General features: G+C 48.1%; 1 protein-coding gene across 1 annotated transcript in view; it reads right to left on the bottom strand.

The window, feature by feature from the left end:
* The window catches only part of dpr1 (defective proboscis extension response 1), a 382,968-nt gene that overhangs the window by 294,940 nt on the left and 60,160 nt on the right, over positions 1 to 27,868 (bottom strand). Inside the window, exon 2 of the mRNA XM_025307399.1 lies at positions 2,727 to 2,893. Coding sequence (XP_025163184.1) covers positions 2,727 to 2,893 — 167 coding nt within the window. The remainder of the gene's footprint in view (positions 1 to 2,726; positions 2,894 to 27,868) is intronic.

Here is a 27,868-nt window from a genome sequence, read left to right as displayed (position 1 = left end):
GTTTTTTCCCGCGCGGGCCGACCAGCGACAGTCTTTTTCCCTGCCACCGAGGAAACGTGCGAGCCTTCGTAATTGGCCGGCGCGCAGGCAACGTTATTAGGTCCGTAACTGGCGCTATGCAGCAATTGCTGCTCCTCTAATAAGAGCCGCGCTTGCTTGGTCATAAAACGAGAAGCTCGCGAGAGGATCTCGGCGAGTTATTCTCGGCTGATGTATGGAGCGTTCGTTGGAGGGACTCGAACGAGAGGTGGGTTGACGAGAGATGCGGCAGCAGCTACGATTTCGTACGCGCAATGCCACCTTCGTCGTCGGGCGGGGGCGGAAGGTGAAGGAGCGGCAAAGTGCAATAATGACAGTTCCGCGCCCCGCGACGATCTCGCGGCGCTTTTGTTAGCGAGACGAGGGGGCAGGGAAGCGAGGGAGAGTCTTTGACTGCGGCAATTTCCTTGAGGAGAGGAAGTTTGCATCGTAATTATCGTATTGCGTTCTCTTCCTCATAACCCGCGCGCGTGCGCGCGCGCGCGGAGTCGCGCGGATGAGCGACCTATATTCGCGGATTTAGACTTTCGAGATTCGATCCCGGCGCGATAACGCGCGCTCGGCATTCGCGGTGGCTCCGTTGCGGTTGGCCGGTAATTATATACCGCGACGAGAATACGGTCACGGTGTTCGGCAATTTATCGGCGACGCGTGATCGAGCGCTCCCATCTTCGCCCTTTCCTTCTCGCTCCCTCCCCCCCCGGCCTCGCCGCCCCGCCCAGCCGGCGGAAATAGCTGGGACTAGCTGTGTTATTGACCCGCTGCTGAATAATTGCGTCGTTAATGAGTAATCAGGCCGGCGGTCCTTCCCGATGATTAGCGAGGCATTACGCGACAGTTCGGCCATAAAAATGAGCGCTTCCGGGCCGAAACGGAGCTTCGCCGGAGGACGTAATAATCGCGTAGAATTATGCACGGCATCGGCATACACTCGGATGTCGGCGGTTCTCGCGACGGATGAGTCCTCCCGATGCCGCGGCGATCGATCTCGCCCTCCGCCGTGAATCTCGCGACAGCGACCTTCGATATTCGCATTCGGAGCGCACGATTAACGGACGAGCGATCGAACGAGCGCACTCGGCTGAACCGTTCCCGATGCTCGATATCGCGCGCGATGCGAAGGTTCCTCGCGTCCCCCTTTAATGCGAGATAAACGTGTAATATTCCCCGAAACTTTGGCAAAGCCCGCGTGCGCGCGCATGGCGATGTTGGTATTTATCGAATAACGTAATATCGAGAAATACTTGTTACGCAGGTAATGCCGATATATTCTCCGACGTGTATACACTGCGGGAGCCAGTGCGGTGGTTGAAACTTGCCGAGATATCAAATCTTCGTCTGCCGCGGGAACCTCAGTGCGCTAACTCGAAGATTGCGTAGCTTGATTAAATATTAAGCCTCGAGACACGAGCATGCGCGGCAGAATGAACGCTAAAATTGGAGCCTCCGTACGTGCCGCGCGTAAATTGCCGCTAATTTCTTACCTCCGTGCGATTAATCGTTAAACGCACTTTGCGACACTGCGCACGCGATGTTGTTGCAGAGTCGGCGTCTATTTATAATTCGCGCGCGCGCGCGCGCAAGCGCGATTATTCGAACGTCCCTCGCTCGCGTGTGAAAGTGTGCGAACTAAAACATCTATCGTACAGAGAGGGAGGGTGGGGGAGGGAAGAGGGATTTTTCGTCGATTTTAAACGTTGATCAATTCCATAGTTTGAATTAAAAATCCGGCGAGATAATAGCCTGGCACACCTCCGTTCGCCTTTGAGCAAGTTTAACTCTTCAAACAGGCGTCATGCATATTCTATCAACGACCTAACCAGAAACCGCAGCTCAGCCTTGCGGTAATGTTAACCCAGCAGCTCTCTCCGCGGATCCATACAGCCCCGACAGGGGAGGTATGCCCGGGATCGCGGATTTTGAAAAACGATGAAGCAGCCGTAACCACAACGGCAATCTCCGCGCCACCTTTGACGCGCGACGAGGATATTGCGGGACTCGTTTTTTTCTCCCTCCACTCCCACTCTCCTCCGGTCCTATCTAATATCCACGCTCCGTTTTAAGCGTCGCTACTAAAAAGTTATGAATCCTCGACGGGGCGAACAAGTTATTTCAATTCCTCGCACTTTGCTCTCGATCGGTTTCTGCGTCACTAGTGAACTCGCCGAACGCACGGACCGCTTCAACGGTCGAACATTGAGATTATTCCCCGCTCCCCGCACCGGGGGTTACGCCGCTGTTTCGCCTCGAAGAACATGGAGTGAAATTCTCGCGCGCTGAAGTAGACGACCAACGAGGTCTCTCGATCCGCTCGACGAGCTGATTCACCGTGTTCGATTTATCTGTCAATCGAAAAATATCATTCGGGACGATCGCGCTATATCAGTGATCCATTTATAGTGGCGTACCGCAGAAATGAAATCCGATAATCCATTTGAAAGATCGGTAAGCAGGTTGCCGTGAACAGAGGCGGACGCGGTGCGTGAGCCTGGAGCGGCTGTGCGTCTCGCGACTGTTTATTCACGACGACGCGGCCGATGTTCGTCGCGACGCTGTCATCGCGTGCGCGGATTTTCTAGCGTAATTAGCGAGTCGCCTCGGCGACTTGCAGCGCGGGGCACGGGGAGGGACGAGGGATGGCTGGCGGGGATGGTCGCGAGAATGCGGGAATTACCTCTGCCACTCACCTCCTTGTCGCCCAGCTGATGAACTCTGCAGTGAAGAAAGGCGGTCTGACCGACTGCAGTGGTGACGTTCCGCGGCACGTTCGTTTCGAAAGTCGGCGCGCCGCTGACGTTGCGACTCCCGTGGACGAGACTTCCGCTCAAGACTCTCTGATCGCGAGTGTACGTACCTGGGCGACACACATACACAAAAAAGGAAAATATCAGCGTCAGAAATTAGCGTGTCTCCGTGGCATGGTGGCGCGGCTGAGCCGCGAAACTCATTAAGCGGTCGCGATGGCGATGGCAATGGCGGCGCGGTAGTAATACCGCCGAGCTTTCTAAAGCCGACACGGAGTTGCAATGAAACGGAAATAATCGCGTAACTCGCCTTTTGTCGTATACTCGCGTTTCTACGGCTTCGAGTCACTCGGACCGTTGAAGTGACTGAGATTATTTCTGCTTTCTGCCACGGCAGGAAGCCATTTGCCGCGCCGCGCGGAGAAGGAGGAGTCGGGTGAGTCGCTCGGTCGCTCGCTCGCTCGCTCGGTCGCTCGCTCGCGCAGCGCCATTTATAAAATTAAAAGTCTGTATTCATACCGCTCATTTGGCGCTGAATCTGGCCGTCCAATAGAGCCGCGGTGCGCTCGCGCGAGGCGCCTCTGTATGTATATAATGACGTTTCATTTCGGTAAATCATAGCGCTGGATGGCCGGAGTTTTTAGCCGTCTCAGGCCGAATGTGCGCTCTCCCTCTGCATCACGCCATATTGCGGCAGCTCTTCTTTTATATTACGCGTTACCGCCCGTAAATTTCACGACGTTTAACGTTTACCGAGTGTGGCGCGCGGCCGAGTTACGTATAGTGGCCGCTTTTGTATAAATTCTCACATCGGCATTATTAAATTTACGAGCCGCGTTGTATAACGCGGAAAGTAGTTCGCAACTGTTTTTTTCGCGCAGCCACGGCGCGGCGCCTCGTAAATCGCGGGCTCTTCTATTATTCAGCGAAACGCCAACTAAAAATCCACGCAACTTTTGCCGCCGAAATCCGCGTCTGATAAATCCGCCGCTTGCGCGATCGCCATCGCCCAGTCGAATCGAGAAAGAGAGGGGGGCAAGGGAGGGAGAGGTCGAGTTTCGTCGAATTTTCCGTGGGAGAAATTTCGCGACTTATTTCTATTTCTTTCCGTCCCGTCAGATTCGTCGTTGTCAGGGCGGCTTCCCGGTGGCGTCGAGGACTTATTGTTAGAACCGTGTTAGAATCAACAATGACTCGAGTGGGCGTCGTGACGTCGACGCTGACCGTTGTAAGCGTTATCGGGGCCAATAGCAGATTCCGACGAACGCCGTCAGCGTCTACTACTTAGTTATTGATGGTTGCTGGCCGAATTAGATAAGCTCGCAAGTTCGTATCCGGTGCGCGCCGCGCGCGCGGGTAAGATACAGATCGTAGATTAATCTGCAGTTTGCGGACACGAGGATGCGGCCGGAGCGCGGCTTAGCATGACCTCGCCCTTTATCCGTTGTTTTGCGTGCGGATCAGTTTAGAGGGAATAGGTTTTGCGAGCGCGAAACGTTACGCCGTGTTTGCGCACCCGCGACGACGGCGTCAGTGTTGCTGCTATTCGGCTTCCGCGGGTATTAGCGTTAGATCGCTCGTTAATTACCGACGATATTTACCCTTGCTGCAAATGCCGACGTCGTTCGGCGATGGCGCGGCGAAGATATCCGCTTGGGAAACGAATTATCCCCGTCGGTGCTCTTGTATCACATTTCTTGCGTTATATCATCACACGATAGGATTCGTGCGCTCTAACATTGTAATGAAAATTTTCGTTGCATCTTGAAGGCGAGCAGAGATCTTTTTACTGCGTCGGGATGAAAGTTAAATTTATTATGTCCGCGCGTAGAGAATATGATGGCAAATATATAACATTCTTGCCTCTTAAACTGTTAAAAGCTGCCATTTTAATAAGCTATTTTATGGATTTAATAAAAATTCAAGCTTCCCCGGGGTTTCTCTCCCCCCCTCTCTCTCTCTCTCTCTCTCTCTCTCTCCCGTGTGCACTGCTACGCGCCTCAATATAAGTATGAGAGAACGAAGACTCGAAAGTCGAAATTACTTGTGAAGAGTATTAAAAATTACTCTATATTTTTTCCCATACTTTTGGTGTGCATAAATCGAGTAAGAGTCGGGGAATATATCCAGAAATCGAGTAACATGGCGCTTCTTTTTACGAAACTGCGTGAACTTTGGCGGTTAACCCATCGCGGTGGAACATTTGAATAAGACTCGGATTTTGCATGCAAAGCTCACCGCTGGAACAGGCCCATTCGGCTGTCGAACTAATATGAACCCCTGCATTATCTCTCGCATTTGCTACCTTCGACGACGCTCAAATTGCAATTTTATATGCCTCGAAGCCGTGATATCTCGACGCACTTCGCCATGGGTTTCCCGCTGAAACGCGAGACGGACTAATTTACCGCTACGGCGACGTATAAATGAACGAAACTTTTGCTTTATAAATAAGCAAACAGCTCGTTAGTATCAAGCCCGAGTATTAAGCGCCTCGCTCTTGACACTAAAAGTCCTGGCTGACTTTGTGTCTCAAAGAAACGTCGTTCCGCGAAAAACGTCGGTCTTACAGACTCTTAAAGCACGTCGAATGACTAAACGCGCGAACGGCAAGTACGTTAATCTTATTATAAGAATTTACGTGAAAGGAGGGGAGAAGGGAGAGAGGAGAGGGGGGAGATTTGCATCGGGCGCTACTCTCGCACACTGGCTGTGCATTCGTGTTATACGACAGCCGTAGCTTATTTTTGAGAGAGTGGCTGCCTATGGGCGTGTACGAATGCTCCGAGCTTTTAGCCCCTTTGGATATTACTACTCTTTACCTAAGTGGTCCTCCCTCCCCTCCTCCGGGGAACATTCGAGTTTCAAGCATCCGTGCGTGGCAACGGAGGAAAGGTTCCTTCCCTGCTTATAACAGTAAAAATGGTTTAAGGGGACTCAAGTCCGACCGCTGTAACTTAGATTTATGACTACGTTCTATCGATCCGCCGATAATTAATTGCCGTATCGCCGAAATCACTCGGACTGCGGATATAAATCTCGGATATAAATTACGCTTCCAATTCGATCGCAGTCTTCTCAGCGTGCGAATTGTTTGAAAATGACACTGCTGATCTGACCAATGCATGTTTCTTTATGTTATCATCAATTTAAGTGAGAAGCGGAGAGGGAGGAAGACACGAAACATTGTCACATTTCTTCTATTATTTCTCTAAGTTATATTTCTATAAGTTATATTTCTCTATAAATATTTCGAATAAGTTTGCGAGATTTTAATCTTTTTTGCGGAATTTCGATCCCGATGTAACATGGGACGCTGGAAGTCTCCACGATACTTGCTCCTTGTATATCATAATTAGCCATAATTGTTGTCCGTTCTTTACCCTCGATTGCAATGATCGTCTAAGCTTCGGCGATAAATCCGCGTACATTTTCGTCTTGTAAGAAAAAAAACAGGAGAGAGATCGGGAGTGTCAACGTCGGCGATTCGAAACATTTTTATATTTGTGTCATTCATCAATAGTTGGTATCTTATTATTAAAAATCGTGATCTCTTCCGACCTCGTGCACTAGTCTCCTTCAATCTTTTTGATTTTGTGCTCTTGACATAGTGTCATGGAACGCACTTCCGGTTACTTTTTGTATGTGGTTGGTCCACCGTGTAGAACGTCCTTTAGCTTTGCGCCCTTCACATTGCCGGAGATTATCAGTTTTTCCGGATTTGCCCCATCCTTCCTGGCGATGTGACCAAAGAATTGGAGGATACGCTAAGGACAAATTGTTGACAGTCTGGTCCTAATCTTCAGTTGTTGTAGTATGGAATTTTTAGTTTGATATTCTGTTCAGGAGACGCGAAACATCCTTCTCCAGCACCACATCGCAAACGCATCTATTCTTCTCCTCTGTCATTCATCATCAATAGTTAGTATCTTATTACTAAGAATCGTCATCTCTTCCGACGTTGTGCACTAGCCTCCTCCAATCATTTTGATCTTCGCCACCTTTATTGTACAAGTTTCAGATCCGTATAGAAATATGGCAAAAATGAGGCTACGGACAAGCCTTATTTTGACAGTATTAGAAATGGATCGATTTTTCCACATTTTGTGTAAGCGGCTCATAGCGCCATTTTACCCATGCTAATTCTTCTCTTGATCTCCATTTCACAGCTGCTCTCTCTGTCAATGATGGATCCTAGATATGTGAAGTTGTTTACTACTTCCAGAATGTTCAGGGCCCCGGTGAGCTGTAGTGAATTCTGTTCATCGATAACTATTTTAGTTTCTTGCTTGTTGATCCTTAAGCCATAAAATTCACTTTCATGTTCTATTCGCTATAAGAGTTCCACCATTTCGCTCTCATTTGCTATCAAGGTAGTATCGCCCGCGTACCTCAAGTTTGAGATCCTCTTTCTTACTGCAGAAACTCCTCCGTACCAGTTCTCTAATATCTTCCGCATTACATATTTCCCATATATGTTGAATAGGTTGGGTGACAAAATGTAGCCCTGGCGAACGCTCTTACTTATGGTGAAAGACGCTGAATTTCCGTTGTTAATCCTGACTTTCATCGAGTTTGCAGCATACCAATTCTTAATCAGAATTATTAAATGTGTAGAAACTCCCATTTTCAACAGGAGGATTCTCCACAAGTTTAACCAGTTTACACAGTCGAACGCTTTTTAATAGTCAATGAAACATATGATTATTGGTATTTGAAACTCCTGACCTTTCTCTATTAGTTGTCTCATATTTAAAATTTGCTCTCTTGTGCCCTTTCCTTTTACAAAGCCTACTTTTGGAATATTTGGTGTTCCAAGTAGGATTTAAGATGATGTTGAATTACTCTAAGTAGGACTTTGCCGGCATGTGAGATCAAGGCTATTGCGCAGTAATTGTTGCATTTGGCGGTGGAGCCTTTTTTATGAATCGGGACGAGGATAGAGGTCGTTCAGTCCTTAGGCTATTCTCCTGTCTGCTAGATTTGGTTACATAGTTCTGTTAGCAAAACCCCATTATTACCTAAATTCTAAAGCAGTTCCCCATGTATCTTGTCGATTCCTGTGGACTTATGCTTCCTTAGAGATTTTATGGCAGCTCAAACAAATCTAACCTAACCGATAGTATTATTTCTGGTTCCACTTTTATATTTCTGATATTATCTAGAACTGGAAGTGGAGTAATTAAGTCGTCTATGTATAAATGTATGCAGTATAATTCCTCCATATCTGCAGTACCTATTCAATATCATGCGCTACCTCTTCATTCTCATCTTTTATGGAGTAATTTTTTGGTTGGAAACCTTGAGACAGCAATTAGACTTTCCGATGTAGGTCATGTGCTTCATTAGGGACATGATGATTATCAATTTCTCGACATATGTTACAGATTTTTCTTTATCTGATCTGCAACGTCGCTGTATCTCTGTTCAATTGGCGATATTCTTCTTCGTCCTCATTGGCCTTTATCATTGGCTATTTCTGTCATTATTTCTCTATAAAGTCGAATAAGTTTGCGAAATTTAAATTTTTTTTGCGGAATTTCGATCCCGATGCGAAATGGGACGTTGGAAGTCTTCGAGATACTTGCTCCGTATATCGTAATTAACCATAATTGTTGGCCGTTTTTATCCTCGATTGCAATAATTGCTCGAGCTCCGGCGATAAATCCGCGTACATTTCCGCCTTGTGGGAAAAAAAAACAGAAGAGAAATCGGGAACATCGACGTTGGCGGCATGAAACATTTTCATATTTCTATCATTATTTCTCTATAAAGTCAAATAAGATTGCGAAATTCTAATTTTTTTTTTTTGCGGAATTTCGATCCCGATGCGAAATGGGACGTTGGAAGTCTCCGAGACTTTGCTCCGTATATCATAATTGGCCATAATTGTTGTCCGTTCTTCACCCTCGATCGCGATGATCGCTTGAGTTCCGGCGATAAATCCGCGTACATTTCCGTCTTGTAGAAAAAAAACAGAAGAGAGATCGGGAGCATCGACGTCGGCGACACGCTATCATTTCCTCCCTCGCTACGTTATCAACGACAAATGAATCAATTTGCCGGTCTGATGTATCCATTTAATAACAGATAGAGCCCAGAGACGTGTGTGTTAAGGCAATCGATACGGTCAGTCGAGCCCAACCGGCCCGGCCGGCGCGGCGTTTCGTGAAGACGCGCATGTGGACGTCACAGCGCGCGACTCCTCTTTAGATGCGCCAGCATGGTAATTCGTTCCGAGTTAACGAATTGTATTTCATTGAAAACCGATTGATCGCCATTCGCTCTCGTGCGATAACAAAAGCGCTATATAGCCGCCCGCGTGATCGCAGCGGCTCGTATCGAAAAACCCCGAAACGGCGCGCACGATTTAATCGCGCGAAGGCGGACGCGAGGGTAACACGAGCGGGGCAGCCAGAGGGGGGAGGGGTGAGTCCGGAAGCAGAGCGACGGGAAATGAGATCTTTTTTCCATAAAACAGGGAGAAAACGCCGTTCAGCCGGCGCTCGCGAGTATCCCGAGTCGCGCAAGACGCTAAATTACTATCGGCCAGGAACGGGATATGGAAAGAGGTCAGTGTGATGCCATTAAACGACTGATAATGGTCAATATGCGAAATATCGATATCGCTTTATCGAGGTTTGGCACTTAAATGCATTTTATCATCATATTCGATACGCCATGTACTTCTGCGTCATAAAGCTCCTCTCGTTCCGGTACGTGAACTGTTTTCCATTACAGATATGTAGCGGAATCGGTTCCGGATTCCGTCGGCGCCGGAAGCGCGTCGTCGCAGGGAGATCGCTTGTAAATCATGAGGCGACCCTCATGTCGGCTTTCGCGGAACAAATTTTCGCTCTGTCTTTCTTCCTTCCTCTTTCCGACGCCCATCCACGCCCTCGTTTTTCTTTTTTTTTTTTTTTTTCAAATCCCGCGTATCGTGTCGCCCGTAGCGCACCTTGATTAACCCGTCGCGAGCGTTCAGCGCGCGCAGTCTCGCCGAGTCTGAAACGCGACCGTCCTGCACCGAAATAATTTGTCATCGTCGCGCGACGAGCGCTTCCATATTCCGCGACCGAGTTTTACAACGGCCTCACGGTGATTCGTGCTGATCAATAACTGGGGAATAATAAATAACGGAGCGGACTTGTCGATAAAACAGCGGGTCCAAAAATCGCCGGTGCGGCACGGACACGGTGTGCGCGCGCGCGCGCGCATTCACTCGCTTGCGTCTCGTCCGCAAAGTTATGACTCGTGGTCCGTGAAGCGGATACACGCCACTGTAGCGCGCAGGTGTGTGGGTGCGCACCTGACGTGTCGTGCGGTTACAACGTTGTAACGGCCGCTCGCTGCGCGAGAACACGATGCCAAAACAAAGAGGAGCGAACTTTTTGTCTTGTTTAGATTGTACGGCGCCATTCAGAGGAAAGATGGAGGATTAGATACAGACGCTCAAGCTCGCACAGTGCTTCCACACGTGCGGTTCAGCTGAGCGTAAGCTTCTCTTTCCTTTCTCCTTCTTTCTCTCTTTTCTTCTTCCCTTCGTCAGAATTATACGCGTAAGAGCGATTACAGTCGGTACACACGCGGTAAACGGCGAGGCATTTTTGCAAAGCGACGCGTGTAAAGTATTACAAGTCGGCTAGCTGTTTTTCCTTTCTCTTTTCTTTTCTTTCCACGTGCACTTTTTCACGCGCAATCAACGGTACTTTCCACGCGGGATTCCGACGACTGATGGCTCCCGCATAATGCTCCGCGCACAGTCACGCCGCACTTACTCGACGCTGCGCAATATGTTCGGACAATTCCGCAGCGAACAATATCCGTGTCCGTTAACGCAAAGCACAGCGTGCGCTAATAGGAGATAAATTATATCGCGTATTTAAGGTATTGATTACCGGTCAATGTTGTTCCACCATATATCGCGGTCGCGCGATAAAGGACGCGTTGAAACTACAAGCGACCCTCCGCAATTTGGACGCCGCACAGCTGCGAGTTCTCCCGAGATGCTGGATTACGAGCCGCGCGCTGGACGGAGAACGCAAACGAGCACGCGCTTGTTGTTGTCGCGAAAAGAGTCATTTGGAGCTGTGAACGGCTTAAATTTTCGGACGCGGCCGCGCGTGTCGTTCGGCCAGACCTTTGTCGTAAAAATGGATCGCGCGGGCGGGGCTGTACACTCTGGCGGGGATTACGCTTCCAGAACGTCGGGGCCGAGAGGCCGTTCGATGTGTACGTGACGTATGGTGGGCCGAAAGGATCGCGGCTACAGTTGCCGGCGACGGCTCGCTGAAGTCTCGGCGAATCGACCGTTTGATTGATGGACGTCCGATCGACGGCACGTTTCGCCGGTCGCCTTGTCAGTCGCTATAATTTGCTAATTACGTGCGAGACGTAATTTGCCCTTCGCCTGCCGATATCTCCCCTCCTGCCTTAACGCTCCCGCTTAACGGGACCCGCTTCCCTTAATCACGAACGGATGCGCCACGAGCGATTTAAAAGTGCAATAAGGGCAAAAATCAGGCACGGAGATTCTTTGAGGAATATTGGCTGCTCGAAGACGAATGAGAGCGCGGACGTTCCGTGACTCGAGAGGGAGAAGGAGGGAGAAGGAGGGAACGTTAAGAGCTGCAAGACACTCGCCCGCGTCGCAGGAGTCTACCGATTATTCTCCTTCAGTCTGGAACGTCTCGCGCGAGCTCGCCCGAGCTGCATAAGTGCGCGATGAACTTTCGGAGACTTAGCCGTAATTCTTGCAATTAGTTTCAATCTCGAGTTAATGCTCGGCGCTTCGCATGGTCACCGACAGGAGTTTCAGCCCGGAAAGACCGAGCCCCCGGGCGACGATGAAGGCGACGGTGGACTGCCCGCTTCGCCGAAATCATAAATTCCCAACGGGCTTGCGTGCGCGCGCGAGCGCATTCGTGATCAGGTCGCTCGTAAAGCACGAGGCGAGATCGGACCTGCCAATTCGATTTTAACCGCGATGACGCGATGGCCAAAACGGCTCTTCGACGTACGTACGTACGTACGTTCGTATGTCCGAGCAGGACGTGGGCCAGGTTGGATTACGTGGCCGCAGCCAGGAAATTCGAAGGTTGTCGGGAAATTTGTGAGACACGTGGGAAAACGCATAAATCAGGACCCGCTGATTTCATGGCGAGGGATTTTGGGCGCAGCCCTTTTCTCCACCCTCTCTCTCTCTCTCTCTCTCTCTCTCTCTCTCTCTCTCTCTCTCTCTCTCTCTCCCTCCCCTTCGGCTGCAGTTCAATCTCGAGCGGTCGAGAGAGCGACCTTAATACTCAAAGGCAGCTGCGTTCGCGCGGAGAAAATTTCCAAACCCGCCGCCTTCATATTCTCGTCCCCTTGCTCCTGCTGGCGCCGCGATCGCAAAGTCAGGTGACTCGCAGTCGGTATCGCGAGACTGCACCGCGCCGAGATATCCCCGCGGAAAGTAATCCGTCGCATAATTCAGCTCGCAGCACCACGGCTCGTGATATCGGCGATATGATATCGCGCGCGCGTCATGTTATTTTACGCTCCTCGCCTGCGACGCCGCGGTACAACGGCGCGGCGTGTTTCTTCAGGCTGGTTTATGCGCGAGACATGTGCGGCCCCCCCCCCCTCCGACCGACGCGAACAATTAACCGCGATTCGCTTCATTAACACGTATCATTATCATGTCGGCCGGCATCAATGACTTGACGTGTAATTACAGCGCGAAATTACATGCCGCGAAATCCCGAGGAGATAAATGGGCGCGCAATAATACCGCGGATTTGAAAAAATACATGTCACAGCCGTATCGCGCGCAATAGTAAAACGAAAATCGCTTATAATTACATTGGAGGGGGGGGGAGGAATAATTGCCCTGGAGTTAATCAGATTTTCATTACGCCGCGCTCGATCCGAGAATCGTCGGCGGGCCAATACCGCGGGCGAAAAAAAAGCAGAAAGAGAGAGGGAGAGAGAAAGAGAAAGAAAGAGAACGGCGACCCGGGGAACGAGCCGGGGGATTTTCATTCGGCAGCACCGCAAACACCAAAGTGTTTATTAGTGCTTTGGGGGGCGATGTTGTCACACGCAGGTATTTGTAAATCTGATTGAAGCGCCGGGCGAACGCGCGAAATGGCGAGCGGTCTCCTTGCGCGGAGAGTGCAGTTACGTGTTTCCGCGCTCGGCTTCAGCCGTGATCGATACGAAAGCGGCGTGTTTTCTTGAGCCGGGACGCGTACACGTCTATTATACCGGCGGTTTCTTCGTGCGCTTCCCTCGAAAATCCGCCCCTCGCTGCGCAACAAAACACTCGTCTCGCGGAGTATCGTTCCGACGCGAGAGCTTTTTTTCCTCACGATTCCTCGGCCGCTGGAAATTTATTTAACCTCGATTCTCTGGCGAAATCGCAGCTCCCAAGCGGAAACGGCTCACAAACAGGCGATATTAGCCGCGTTTAGGAAAGCTCGGGAGACGTAAACGCGGGGATCGCAATAGCCGTGCTTTTTGCGCTCTTTCACATCTCGCAGCGTAAGCGCGCGATCGAAAAGAGATCGGGCAGCTCACGGTAAATAAAATCCGCCCGGTGAAGAAAGCTCGACGGGGCTTTCGCGGCTGACGCGCCGCGGCTATCGGTGGGATATCGGTGAGATCATCTCATCGGCTCGATCTCGAACGCGCGTTTAAACGCGGGAATGCGAGATAAAACGATGAACGGCGGCGCGCGATAAAGCCGGCGCAGTGGCGGAAAGGAACAGACGGTCAAACTCGAATCGAATCGAATTCCGCGGCGGCGAGAATAATTCTCCGGAAAATATCCCACGGCTCGTTCCGGCCAGGCCCGGTTTTGCAGCGCGACCGGTTTCGACCAACGACGATCCGAATTGCGAGATTTGTCTCCGACAGCTCTAATGTAATGAGACTAAAGGTTGCGCCGCAATTACACGGCTGAATTTTGCCGACGACACGCGCAGGGGGCATCCCGGATCGGCTGATCATCGTCGCTGTGCGCATCCGCGACGCACCGCGCCGCGCGTGAGCGGAGCGCGAGGAGTAACGGCGGAAGAGGGGGGGGGAGAGTTGAGGGGGCAGAACCGTCCAACAAACGTTATCATCGCCGGGACCGACGCGTAAACGGCCCGGAAAACTAAACAGCTCATTTGCAGCGGCCGATTAGCTCGGCTCGGCTCGATCAGTTAGGATGATCATGCGAACACACGCGGCCTTTCCCACGTTCCGCGCTAATTTCCTTCACGCGAGCGGCGAAGCTATCTTCGCCGATCTCCGTCAACGATGCGTCACTCTGAGCTCGTTGCTCGAGGATTATCGCGCGCGCCCGCCGACAGTCTGCAATCAGCCAGGCGTCGCGCGAACGCAAACGAGACTTTGCGGTGACGTCCGTGGGTAATTTCCATTTTTTAAATGACTCTTTGTGTAGGTCGGCTTTTTTGTTTCGCGCTTTGGAATCTCTTTCGCGGGTCGGTCGCACCGCAGCCCCCCGCTTGTTGGCGGGGCTGCGATCGGAGTAATAAACTGCTGGCGAATTTCCATCGCGAGCGTGGAATTTGTTTAACGCCGGAAATTGCGGGATATTGAAGTTTGCGGGTGCACCAGTAGATTACAATGGTTTGTCGCTTGGATAATTATGAATGGATTCGATTATTACGTAACTCGCGCGCATTTCAGGCTAAAACGAAAGAACCGGCGCTGAACGCGCGAAGTGTTATCGCGGTGCACGCAAGACGCCGCCGAATAAAGTCCCACGACTCGCAGAACTCTCGAATTTATTAGGTGTGTGAATTAATTCGGTCCATCTGACGGTCAATTGCTGTACTAAGTAATTTTCTAACCTCTAATGTCTGCAAAAGGCTTTATTTTTTAATTTTGATATCTGGCAATAATATTCAGTCGATAAACGTTTGGGTTTGTAACAATAACATCGTGTTTATCTGATTCGAAAATGTCGAAATTCGAGCCAAGAAAGCATTTCCGGGAAGTTCTCATTTTCTGTTTCTGATTTGAAGAAAACGGCCGCTGAAGCTCATCGAATGCTCGTAGAAGCTTATGGTGAAAGTGCTCGCACCGATAAATCATGCAGAGAATGGTTTCGACGTTTCAAAAGTGATGATTTCAGTGTCGATGACAAACCTCGTCCAGGTCAGCTGAAGAAGTTTGTGGACGAGGAATTGCAGGCGCTAATCGATGAAGATCCGTGTCAATCGCAACATGAGCTCGCGCAATTCTTGAATGTTGATCGATCAACAATTTCTGTGCGTTTGACAGCCATGGGAAAGATTTACAAAGAAGGAAGATGGGTGCCACACGTACTGAAAGAAAGAGACATCGAGAGGCGAAAAGCTATGTCTGAAATCTTGCTCGCTAGGCAAGAAAGAAAAGGTTTTTTGCATCGTATTGTGACTAGAGACGAAAAGTGGATATATTTCGATAATCCCAAACGAAGGAAATCCATTAGCGACCCAGGAAAACCATCCACATCGACACCAAAGCGGAATATTCACGGCAAGAAAGTAATGCTCTGTATATGGTGAGACCAGAAGGGTGTATCATGTAATGTATCATGAACTATTAAAACTGAGCCAAACCATCACTGGCGAACTTTACCAACAACAATTGATCCGTTTAAACAACGCATTGAAGAATAAGCGGCCGTCGGAAAGAGAATGCAAAGAGACACGACAAAGTGATCTTCCAGCACGATAACGCTCGGCCACATGTTGGAAAGATTGCGAAGGCCACCTTGGAAGCACTTGGCTGGGACGTTTTATCTCACCCGTCGTATTGCCACCAGACATTGCTCCATCCGATTATCGCTTGTTCAGATCGATGGCTGACACGGGCTTTCGGACCGGCACTTCAACAATTATGAAGAAATAGAGAAATGGCTCAATGAATGGATCGCTTCGAAGGACGAGTCGTTTTTCCGTCACGGAATGCAACAACTGCCAGACAGATGGGAAAAAATAATAGCAAGCGATGGCAAATACTTTGATTAGTGTACTTTCTCATGTTTTTTCATACTAAAGTCTTTTCTTGGAAGAAAAAACGGACCGAATTAATTCACACACCTAATATCAGGCGAAGATATTAGGTGTGTGAATTAATTCACACAACCCGGCGAGATTCAATCGGGACGGTCTGGGACAGAACCGATATTATAATCAATATAGAGACAATCGACAGGGGCGCGGGGCAGCATAATTTCAAGACTCATCGGTTTTCGTTACGCTTTCATTTGCGGCCAGGCGTACAATTAATTCGTGCGCTTCCCTTCGGACTATTCGATAATTTCAGCGCAGATGGAATTTTTCAAAATATCGCCGAAGAAAAGAGCCGCGCATATCGAAGCGTCGGGCGTGTTCGTGCGCGATCGAAACTCGCCGCATTCGAACCGCAACGCGAAATAAAGTCACGACAGCAGGGAAGCTGTCGGAAATGACGGATGATGATGGCGTATAATCCCGTCGGCTCGCGTTTCCCGCGGGGTCGAGTCTCTAACTAGGCAAAAGGAAAAGAGAGATCCGTCCGTCAAAATTAAATGAAGCATTCAGCGACAGATAGGCGCGCACGCGCGCGCGTGTGTTTCACAACGATATTACGAAAGCTGCACGTCGATTGTTACGCGTCGCTCGCTCGATGCGCCGACAGTGTCTCTGATTTCTCGCCGCTCGTTCGGAATATTTGGGCACGCCGCGGCACTCGTTTCACCACGATTAATTGGCTGACTTCGCTCTCCGTGGGTGTTCGCTCTCTCGACGAAGCGTCGATACCTCGCGGACATCGACGTCGCGCGTCGGCCAAGAACGCGCATTTTTCTTCAGCCGCTTCCGATAATTCCGACGGGCCGCGAGCTATCGCGACAACGCTCGCTCGCTCGCATGATCATAAATGTCCGAAACTAACGCGAATAATGCTCGCTCGCGATACAACGGCTCTTCCGGGGTCTCTCGATTGTCCGGCCGGCTGGCCAACAGCCCGCGCGCTTCATACATACTGATATACGCTTTCAGAAAAAGATTACGCGGAAGCTAATAAATCCTATTTTCCCACGTCACGCACAGAAACCCGTCGCTTGTTTTTCCATTGTATAATGGAATATGTACGCGAGTAAGTCTCTGCTTTTGACGTGGAAGCGTCCCGGGCGCGCTCCCCAGCCGCGCGGCGCGGCGCGGCGGCTGCGCGGCTCGGGCGTGTGTAAGGACGGCCCGGTGACACGTGATTCAGCCCCATTACGCGATGGAAAACGGGAAAAGAGAGAAGCGACGTATCGATACACGCGCTGCGAGAGTCGCGGGAAAGAGGTAGCGAGACGACGACGGCGACGTGATTGTTTCCGAGCAGGAAATGGAACCTCGACGAATGAGGCCGGTGATTTGATGTTAACACGTATGAGCACGGCGCTGTCTGTTGCAATAAGCGGTCTCGGCATGCGTGTGCCGCGCGCGCGGACGTATTGCGTATCGATTTTCTATAGCCTCGCTCGCGGCTAATCACGGCGAACTTTATGAGCAAGAGTTGCGCACACGTCGCGCGCACTTCGCCGTCCACGCTGTGTCGAACATTTTTTTCCGCGACTACTTTGGCGCGTCGTGCGACGCGGATTATCGCGCGATTTACGGCGGCGCGGCGGGGCGGACGACCGTTAGGATTTCGCGGTCTCCGGTACTCCGTCTCGTTGAGTTTCCGTCGTCGCGCGCTATCGACGCGCTATCGATCAGCGCCCGCTCTCGCCTTAAGCTTCGAGTCGGAGACGAGCCCGCACAGTCGTCGTGATTAAAGAAATTAGCGCGCCCGCGCGCTCTCCTTAATAACGCCGCCTATAAATAAAGATTACCGGTAATCTCGCCGGCTAACAGTCCGACCCTTTTTGTCCGCCGCTGCAAACTGCTTCCCGGCATAACTACAGCGCGGCGCGAGCACCGCAGAGCCGCGAAGCGAATTAATTTCGGGCGTTTCGGCGAAAAAGCGACGAGGGGATCTCGCCCGCGCCGGCGGATGAATCATCGGCGCGTCCTGTCCCGAGGAGACTGTTTTCTTCGACGAGCGACGTGACTTTTAGCTCGCGGAGATTTCTATTCATGTTCCCTCGCAGCTTGGAGCCGGGATTGCCCGGCGACGTTAACTCGTGCGCGCGGAAAAAGTAGAAGCGGAACGTAGCCGTGTCTCCTTCGGAGACGTATGTCCGTTTCGTTTTACATCTGTTACGTAAGTCGCGTGAGATGTGTTGAGGTTCCCACTGATTCGTCGAATTCTTTCTTTACTCCCCCCGCCTCTTCCTCCGATGGGAAGATCACGTCGTGAGTAAACGCGACTTGCAACGAACAGGAGGAAGCAAAAGGTCGATCACGCGTACATTTTATTGTCAAGCCGACACGCGTGTAACACGCGAGGCAACGCGTTCCGTAAGTCGCGCGCTTGATTCTTCTGAGGGAAAAATCCCCCCCCCCTCCATCCGCACACTTCACCCTGAAAGTTGCACCTTCGAGAGAGACAGTCGCGCGCGATCGACTCAATAATTCAAATCGCACCGATACTACAAGCTACCCCTGTCTGCAAACAGGAGCAGGAGAGAGCAGGGCGCGTGGGAAGGGGGATATTCTATGCAGACAAAAATGCGACAAAAATCTGCAGAACGTTAGACATCGCTCATAACAAAGCGCGGTCGTTTCTTTCTACGAGTCTCCTCTTGGGGCAAACTTGCAGCGAAACCCGTCGTTCACCGTTACATCGCGAGCCGCGCGGCGTTCGTCGTTTCTTTCCTTCTCGGTCGGGAGAGCGAAGCGATCTCTCCCGAACCGGCGGTTCTGACAAATCGCGGGGACGGCACCTCGGCGACTCGCCAAGCTTTGTCCGCGTCGCCGCCGCCGCCGCCGCCGCCGCCGCCGCCGCCAAGGACCGTGGCGGGAGGACGCGCCCGGGGGAGGAAACGCCGCCGCGGATATATCGGTGGGATTAATCGGATAGCCATACGCGGTACTTGTCACCTGACCGTCCCGAGGAAATCTCAAGAGCCGTTCACGGTGCTATCCATCTCCGGCGGCTGGGAGCCGAGGCGCGACACCTTCGGAAAAGCGCATCAGCCCTGCTGAAGGAGAGGAAACTCGGCCATTCGACTCTGGGAGATTGGTAGAAAGAGAGAAGAGCAAACAGAACGTCCGCGTGCTCGCCATCGATCCGCCAATTCTGCCCATGGCGCGCGGCCTCTGAATCCTTCTCTCCGAAGTCGGAGCTCGAAAGGAACGCTCGGAAAATCGACTCGATAATCTCTCGGCACTTAGGCGGATTTTTTATTCCCTGTCAAATGGCACGATCGACGCAGCCTCGGCGTGGGAACTCGGCGAATCATCGACGCGAGGCAGAAGTAGGCAGTTTTTTGTGAGATAATTTTACAACTTTGCTTTTATGTAAAATCGTCTTAATGTTGGATATAATAAATTGCCACATTCCGTGATTCAAGAGGCCTGATCGAGAATGTAAGAATCCCTTTTTAATAGCACAACAGCATAAATCTAATCATCGTAAATACGACAGAATTCGTGAATATGATGGAAAATAGAAACTCTTCATAAAAGCATACCTGCGTTAAAAAAAGACAAATTATTAAACTATGAGAGCATCCAGTGAAAAAACATAAAAGATCCTGCTACGACGTTTAACAGAAAAGACTAAACAGCAGTATACAGACCACGAATAGGATACACCAAATTCACACATTCATACCTCCTTCAAAAAAGGAGTAGCACAAGTGTCAATACTATGACAAACCAATTTCAATGAATCACATAATATTAGAATATTCCAGAAACGCAAAAAATTCATATTTAGAAGGTCATCATAACGATCTGAAATAAATTCCAAGCAACTGTAAAATGATGAGACAGATAAAATGCAATTCTTAAAAACCAAAATATGTGTAAACTAATTTAATTGAAGCAGTTGATAAAATATTTCCGAGGCCTTGTTATATATAAGTAACATAAGAAGGAGATCTATGTATGAGAGAAAAATAGACGGTAAGACCAGAAAACATTGCAAAATAAAACAATAGAGTAGGTCAGTAGGAAATGATATTGTATAAAAATAAGGTACAGTATTATGGTATGTGCTAATAACTTTGATGCGGCTTAAAATAAATGAATAGGAAAAAATAAATGAGAGAGATTCGGCTGGGCGCGATACAGTTGTGTGTATCAGACATGCAGAGTTTCGCGTATCTCCTCCTCGATAACGCGAACAACAGACCGAAGAAGTCGATGCCTCGCGGGGAACACTAACTAACGCTCGTGTGTTAGTCATATATAAGAGAGGAGCGCGCAAGAGCGGGTTCATAAATCCCCAAAGTCATCTCCAACTTCGTAATGAGCGTGCGAAAAACATCTTTTGTTCCGTCAAAGACGTGCGGCAACGGTGCAACGGCCGTAAAACGACGCCATTGTGATATCCGAACTGCACGATGTTAATAATAAAACTTTAGTAATCTTCATTGAACGAAAGTTTCGGACTTGGCTCACCTCCGAAAGATGGGTTAAACCCATTCATCTCCGCGGCGAATCGCGACGACTCGTTTTTCAGGCGTCAGCCGTGACAAAAAAAAAACAGCGACGTAGCAGAAAAAAGAAATGATTTAGTATTTCGGATACAGGATATTGTCGAAACGTAGAACGACAATGTCGTCCCGCTGAGAAAGACCTATTCTTCACGTTTGCCTCCTTGGAAAACGTTAATGATGATTTAGGAACGACTCGGCTGGCCAAACTTCTCCTTGTTTCGACGTGCGCGGCAAGTTTTTTAATTACTCGCGCGAACATGGGTTTTGTATTCCGCGTTTGGAGATCTTAACGTGCTGAGAAAAGTTCCTCGTTGCCACCACTTTACTTATATATCACCGCGTTGAAAGAAGGGCAGGACGAAACAAACGAAAAGTGTTACGATCGATATTATTACAAAGAGTTCACTCGCATAGCCGATGGTAATTAAGAATAAAAATTATTGTTAAGTTATTTCGTTATTCGTCTCACATAGGAAAGTAACGCTGCAGCGTTTCCTCAGAGACGAGAATCCCTTAAAGTCCATATTTCTTCGATAAAAATACGTTGATACATGAATAATGCCCAAAGCGAATAATAGAGCGAAAGCGAAAGAGATTAACAAATAGAAAAAATAATACGTTATCAATTTTGTTAAAATTTAGATTAATTAAGAGTTATAGTTAATAGTGATTTGCAAAAAAAGAGGTTGGGGTCAGAATTGGTTGTTGAGATGTAATAAAATGCCTAACAACGTTTCCATTTTTAATATATAGTAGACTCATCGAGTAACAGATTAGAGTAAGGTAGAAATTTCATTTATAATTTAATAAGATATAAATTAATAAGAAAGTTAAAGATGTAAGATCGTGAAATGATGTGAGAAATGTGTAAGAAATGAAGAAAAATTATTAACTTATCATAAATATATATATTGTATAATATAAACAAAATATATTTATAATAAGTTTACATATAATTTGTACATATAATTCTATGTACATAGATAAACATAAATTTATATATTTAGCAACACGATAAATTTCATTTATTTCTTATCATTATGTATTAATTTCTTATTATCTTCAACAAGATTTAGAAATTTTTCATTAGAAGATGAGAACCTAATCAGCATGTATAAACTTTGCACTGTGAGCAACGTCTGTTTATAATATTTAGAATTAAACGTCAAAATTTTAAACTTTATTTTATTATATTTCGATAACCAATGTTGTCCCTCTGCCACTCCTTGCTGCAAATAACTTTTAATTATCACATCCCTACAATACATACATATATATATATATATATATATAGAGTGTATAAAAACAACTTTTAACTTGATGACTTTGAAATTTCCAAAGGTCTATGAGTTAACAAAAGTTAGGGCGCTATTGTAATTCTCGAGTATATTCTTGAGACTAGAGTAAGAAAGTCTAGTACCATTTTGGTCCTTCCGGCAAATAGTTAGCGAGATATCGTAAGTTAAATATTAAAAAAATGTTATCAACTTTTCCTTAAATATCTCAAACAATATTAGGTAAATAAAAAAATATTCCAGACAAAAGTTGTTAAAATTGATCGATAGAGAAAGGTGACATAATAAAAAATTGGAATTTCCATTTAAGAAAAGTAACGATCAGTGAATATCTCGATATGGCGCCATCTGTAAACAAAATGATATTCCGAGGTCGTTTTATGTCTCCCTCGAAACTATACAACTTTTGTCTGAAACATTTTGGTCTAAAATGCTTAGTTTTCGAGATATTTCGCCGTCTCAGTATTTCTTATACACCATTATATACGTATTTCACCTGAAAAAATCGGTGAGGTATCAGCTTCCCCATGAATTTACCGCGGGGGAAGGAAGAATTCCAACTGTCCGCTGGAAATTTCTTGGTAAACTCGCGCGAACTCTATCGCACGTATCGCGTGTGTTACCGCAGCCCTAGTAGCCTTAATTACCCGACACATGGGTGTGTGCGGCGGCGAGTGGCTTCCGCGGTAAGCACTCGTCGCGGATACTGCTGAGCACGGCACACGGGGTCGGCGGGGGCGGGTCGGCGGCCGTCGGCGTCGGTCTGCGCGGAAAGCTCGCGCGCCGGGACGCATCGCGGCTGACACGGGATCGGTCGGGATGCAACCCGCCGCGATCCGGCCGAGAGCAGCACTTTGTCGCAGGCCGGTTTGCAAAGCGGTTCTTATACCGCGGGCTCTGTCCCACTAGGAGGATCGAGTGAGCCATTAAGAACAAGAGCCCAGGATGCGGACGCAGCCTTTTAACGGAATGAGCGTATCGCCCCGTCCCCGTGCCTCTTTTTCCTGCAATTTCGCGCGGTTACGAAGGCGCGTCGCGCAGCATCGTCGCGATAACGCATCGCGCGACGATCGGAATGAGGATAAAAACGAGAGGCGTTCGCCGAGAAATCTAATAGAGACCCCAACGAGTGGCGGCAAAGGGAGAAGGGAGGGACCCCCTTTAATGCCTCGCTCCGTGATTATGGTCGTGTTGGAAATAAAAATGCATGAGCGCGTCCGGCATTAAATATCCGGCGCGCTGCGAACGTGTTTGTCGCGTCCTTTTGCAGCATGCGGGCGCACTTGTACGTTGTAAGAGAAAAAAGACTGTCGAACGATTTTCATTTGCGCAGTGGTGTTTGAATTTCGTTACGTCAGTTGCGCAACGCGTGTTTTTGAGCGAGATTTGTTATTGCGGCAATCCCGTGAAAAAAGAAAACTGTTACGTATGTATGTACACACACGGAAGAGTATTTTGCGTGGCTGTGAGATGACACACGGCCAGTCTTTCTCGAACTTACGTAAAATAAAATACGCGCTTATAATACAGCGTGAAATTACTACGGGCGATGCGAAAATTCATTAGCGTCGGAGAAATGGAGAAATTGCGGCGAAAAACCGACGAGAGCCGGTCTTTGTTTGCGCGAAATAGCGCATACGTTAATTAATTTGCAGCTGATTAATAATGATCGATGTTATTTTTACATCAAATTAAAAACTCGCTCAGGCGCAGCTCAGCAGTAGCGCGCAGCGTGTCGCCGCGTGCTGCGCTCGTTCAATTTGTGTATAATTAACCATACGACGCGCTCGTCATGAAATATGCAAATTCCATGAAATCCGTCACTTTTTCGCTTTATAAATCGACCGACGATTATCAAAATATTCATGAGACGCGAGCGCCATGAGGCTCATTAAAATGCACGCTTGTGCGCGATGCGTAATTAACATTATCCCGTTATAAATAATAACCTTAGCCGAGTGCATAACGAGATAACCATCGGAACGAGATGACTCGTGATTACCGTCGCGAAGTTCTTTCGTGAGGCGAAAAACGCTTCGGCCGCTCATCTGGTGACTTCTCGCCCGAGGACATCCTTCCGAGACGCATAATTAATCAGTGCGCGATCACCGTCGAACGGCAACAACGACAGAAAGTTTTTCGAAGCATCGTGCCGCAATCGCGCGCACGGTGCGGTTGTCGGACGCGTTAATTCCTTCGTAGCCAACCGTGGCTCAAATTTTTCACAGATTTTTCAAATTTCGCTGCATAGCTTTAATCCGATCGATAGCGCGCGGCGTGGATGATTACACCGCCCTTCTAATTAGCGCCGATGGCGTCGGGTGTGTGTCTCTTTAACTCCCGTTCCATTCGGGACGTCGTGTTTTTGGTTTTTTTTTTTCCTGAAAAGAAAAGGAGAAAAGGTATGTCCGCTGTAAAAGCGGAAAACAAAAAACAAAGAAGAGCGGGTGCGCGCTCTCGCGCGCACGCCTGAGCTTCGAGCGCACCTCTGCGTTTTCGACACTTTCCGCGATCGGAGGTACGTTCGAAAGCCAATGGAAAATTTACGATGGAGTGCGAACGAGTGCTGTGACAATGTAATGTCGAGCGGCACTTCCGCATGCAGGTAGGTTCATCGCGCGGCTCGCAGCAGCAGCAGCCGCCTCGGGCGGATCGAGTTTGAGCTCGGTTCTTCGCCAACCCTTTTAGCCGGCGAATATGTATGTGTTTTTGACTGGTGCGGCGTGTTTAAAGCTCTGTTTCATAAAACTGCAAGACCGCTGACACCGCGGCTGATGAATACGGATAAATTGCCAATAAGATTGTCGCGTAACGCGATTCAACTTCAGCGTACACGCGTGCGAATCGTCGTCGCATTATCCGGCTAATTTGACGGCCACGGCTGTTACAACCGTCCATGTTATTTTTATTTCTCCCCCTCCTCCCTCTCTCTCCTTCCTTCGGGAGTAGTGCGAGGAAGAACGAATGGTACCCTTGGATTTCGATATTTCAGGAGGAACTGGAAAATGTGTAACATCAACATATAGGTCAGTAGGACGGATTGCCTGCCTCTATTCGGACGATAACGCAGAGATTGTTGAAAAAGTCAGTCGTTGACTTTGTTGATAATGATGTTTGCAATGTTCCCAGTTATGACGAGTGCAACTAATTTTGCATCGTGATCGTTATAACAGTCTATCGACCGCTTATGACAAGAGTCGAGCTTCATTGAATAAAAAAAGATGTGTAAAAAAGTAAACCTGAAAGATATACATTACGGATTCAAAGAGTTTCACATAATTTTTTAATTTCTTCCTTGTGTTGAAAAGTTCGATAGGAATTGGAGATTAGAAAGAACGATATAGAAATATTTACAAATCTTATATACTGTATTCCATCTTTTGTAGAAATCTTTTGTAGAAATCTTTTGTAGAAATATGGATGGAAGTATGTAAAATTTCTAAATATTTCTATACCGTTCTTTCTAATCTCCAATTTCTATCACACTTTTCAACGCAAGAAAGAAATTAGGAAATTATGTGGAACAAGCAAATATGTTATATTATTTATCTCCTTAACTATTACTCTTATTTACTCTGCTTAAATCCGTAATGTTTATCTCTTGATTTTATTTTTTTAAACATTTTTTTTTTAATAAGGCTAATAGAGCTCGATTCCTGCCATAAACGGTCGATAAGCTGTCATAACGATCACAGTTACGCAAAGTTAGTTGCACTCGTCATAACGGGGAGCACTGCAAATATCATTATCAACAAGTGACTTTTTCGGCAACCTCTGCATTATCGTCCGAATAGGCAGGCAACTCATCATACTGAGCTATATGTTGATGTTACACCCTGTATGTGCGATCTGCATGTGTGCCAACTCGAGAACCCTCTTCGTGTTGACCGATGGCGCTAGACGGGAGAAACAAAGAATCGCCTCACGGATTTGCTAACTGTAAGTAATGTCGCGATGAAATTCGACCGTCGCCTTGCGCGACCGGATACGTATATCCGTAATACGACGCTCGAGCATTGAAAAATGTAAGAACGATGCGCGACTCTCCAGCGCTGAAAGATGCAGATGTTCGTTCCAATCCGCGCTTCTCGTAGCTTTTTCAATTTTAACGGGAAAAGTCCGCCCCTTCTCCCCGTCCCAACTGAATAAAATTTACGTCCGTGCGAATTCTACGTAGCTCCGATCGAATGAATGATAAAAACGCGAATTATCCGTTCGCGATTTTATTAATCGAACTATCCTGTTATTATTGTAAATTCGAGAGAGGGCGGAAAAGAGGGCGGAGGGAATTTCGTTCGTTTTCGGCGAAATGTTAATCGTCGCATTTAAATGTTACGCGATCATATTGTACAGTGATCTCGTGCCGCGTAACGAGCCATCCGATATTTCACGTGTCGTAAAATGCGGCATAAGTGGCACGATGAACAGCCGCGGTCGAAAGTTTACAATTGAAACGATATTTTACTTGGTGAATTTCTCTACGAGCATTTAAAAGCTCGTTATTTACATAATGCTCGCGAAGCATTTCATTGTATTCCCAAAAAGCATCTCGCGGCCTGAACAGAACGCGGAACCGATTCGTAGCGTAACTCGCATACCTGCGATGCGTTTGTTGAAACAAATTTATGTAACACATGAGTCTTACATACCGATCACCCACATACGCACATACACACACACACACACATACAACTTAATTTGCATCTAAAAATGGAAGTAAGCTGGCGTCAGTCCAACCTGATTTCGCGAGAGAGTGCGAGGCATCGATATCGATTCGATTGCACGCGAATGTTGTCGCGTTCGCCCCCTCGTCGTTTGATTTATCTCCCCCGCGAAGAAAAAGCGAGTGTAATTTTTATTTCGGCATTCGGCGGGAGATATTATCGTACGCTGCGAGAGCCATGCGCACATTAATCACCCTGGGAAGGGTAACAGTTGCGGTTGGATGCATAAGAAGTATCTCATTGGGTATCACGACGTGCAGTCGATAACGTCACGAGTCGTCGGAGAAACCGCGCGAAAGAACGGAAAGAATGAGCGCGCTGTTGGAGGAGCGAGTGACCTATTTGATTCATCTCTCCCTTATTTGTTGGAGCTTGTTGCTTACTCGGTCAACCGTGTTAAAGTATTCAGCTATTTAGCTCGTCGCGCAGGAGCCTTTCTTCGCTGGCATGCGTGTAATTTATTAGCTAGAGAGAGAGAGAGAGAGAGAGAGAGAGAGAGAGAGAGAGAGACCTTCTCCTACAAATGTACAAAAATGCTTGTCGTCCTTCAGCAGGATGTGTGTCAGAAATGTTCTCGTTATCTTTAACGACTGTCTTGGCGGAAAGAACGTCGTCGGCGCGAATGAATGCGTGGTCGGTGGGGAGAGAAGATCCAGTGGAAACGATGTAACGTCAAAATCGAATTTCAGGCAGTTCATAAGTACGCGGATGTGAAAAAGTATAGAGAACTTGCGAGAAGATGATTCTGACCCGAAAACACTCGAGATCATTTATCGGCGCCCGGTGAATGCGATTTTCATATCGGCCGGGGACAGGGATCGAAGTTTTTCTTTTTTTTGAATTTTTTGAATTTCAGTTTTATTACGTAAATTTCAGCCGGACAGCGCTATGAGCCGCATTATGATACATTCGATGATGCGTTTCAATAATGCTTCGCAGCTTGCGCATTCACACGTTATCGTTACTCATTAATATCGCTCATAGGGTTTATGCATTCCTGTAGGAAATGATTTCGTTACGGCAAGTATAAATTTCAAACTCTCCCGTGTAACGGTAACGTATATATCCGCTAAGCCGCATAAATCATATTCGCCGAACGCAATCGCGTGGCTATTAGTATGCAAATACATTCTCATCATTAACCTAAACCCGGGCGGACTATTTCGGGATGTGCGGCTCCGACCGCGGTTAAGTCTTTTCCAAAGTCTCCTCCGCCGTCTCGGATTCGCGCTCGCAACACTCTTAACTTCTCACCCCCGAGAGAATTACTTTCGTGATTGACAAAACGCCAATAAATAATTCCGAGCGCCCGGAGACGACACGCTGCGAATGACCGGCGCATCCGGCGACATGAAAAAAAACGCGCAACATTTGCAGCAGCGATTACGCCATAACGCAAATTATAACGGCGATATTCAGGTTAAATACGTCAAGCCGTATTTTCACCTGCGTTTAACGCCTCATTTAACGCCAGGCACCGCTTCGAAGTTTTACCGATCCGCGGAA

This window comes from Harpegnathos saltator, unplaced genomic scaffold (genome assembly GCF_003227715.2).
Source record: "Harpegnathos saltator strain DR-91 unplaced genomic scaffold, Hsal_v8.6 scaffold855, whole genome shotgun sequence".
NCBI lineage: Eukaryota > Metazoa > Arthropoda > Insecta > Hymenoptera > Formicidae > Harpegnathos > Harpegnathos saltator.
Note: the sequence above shows the minus strand (reverse complement) of the source record. Positions and strands in the feature narration are given on the sequence as shown.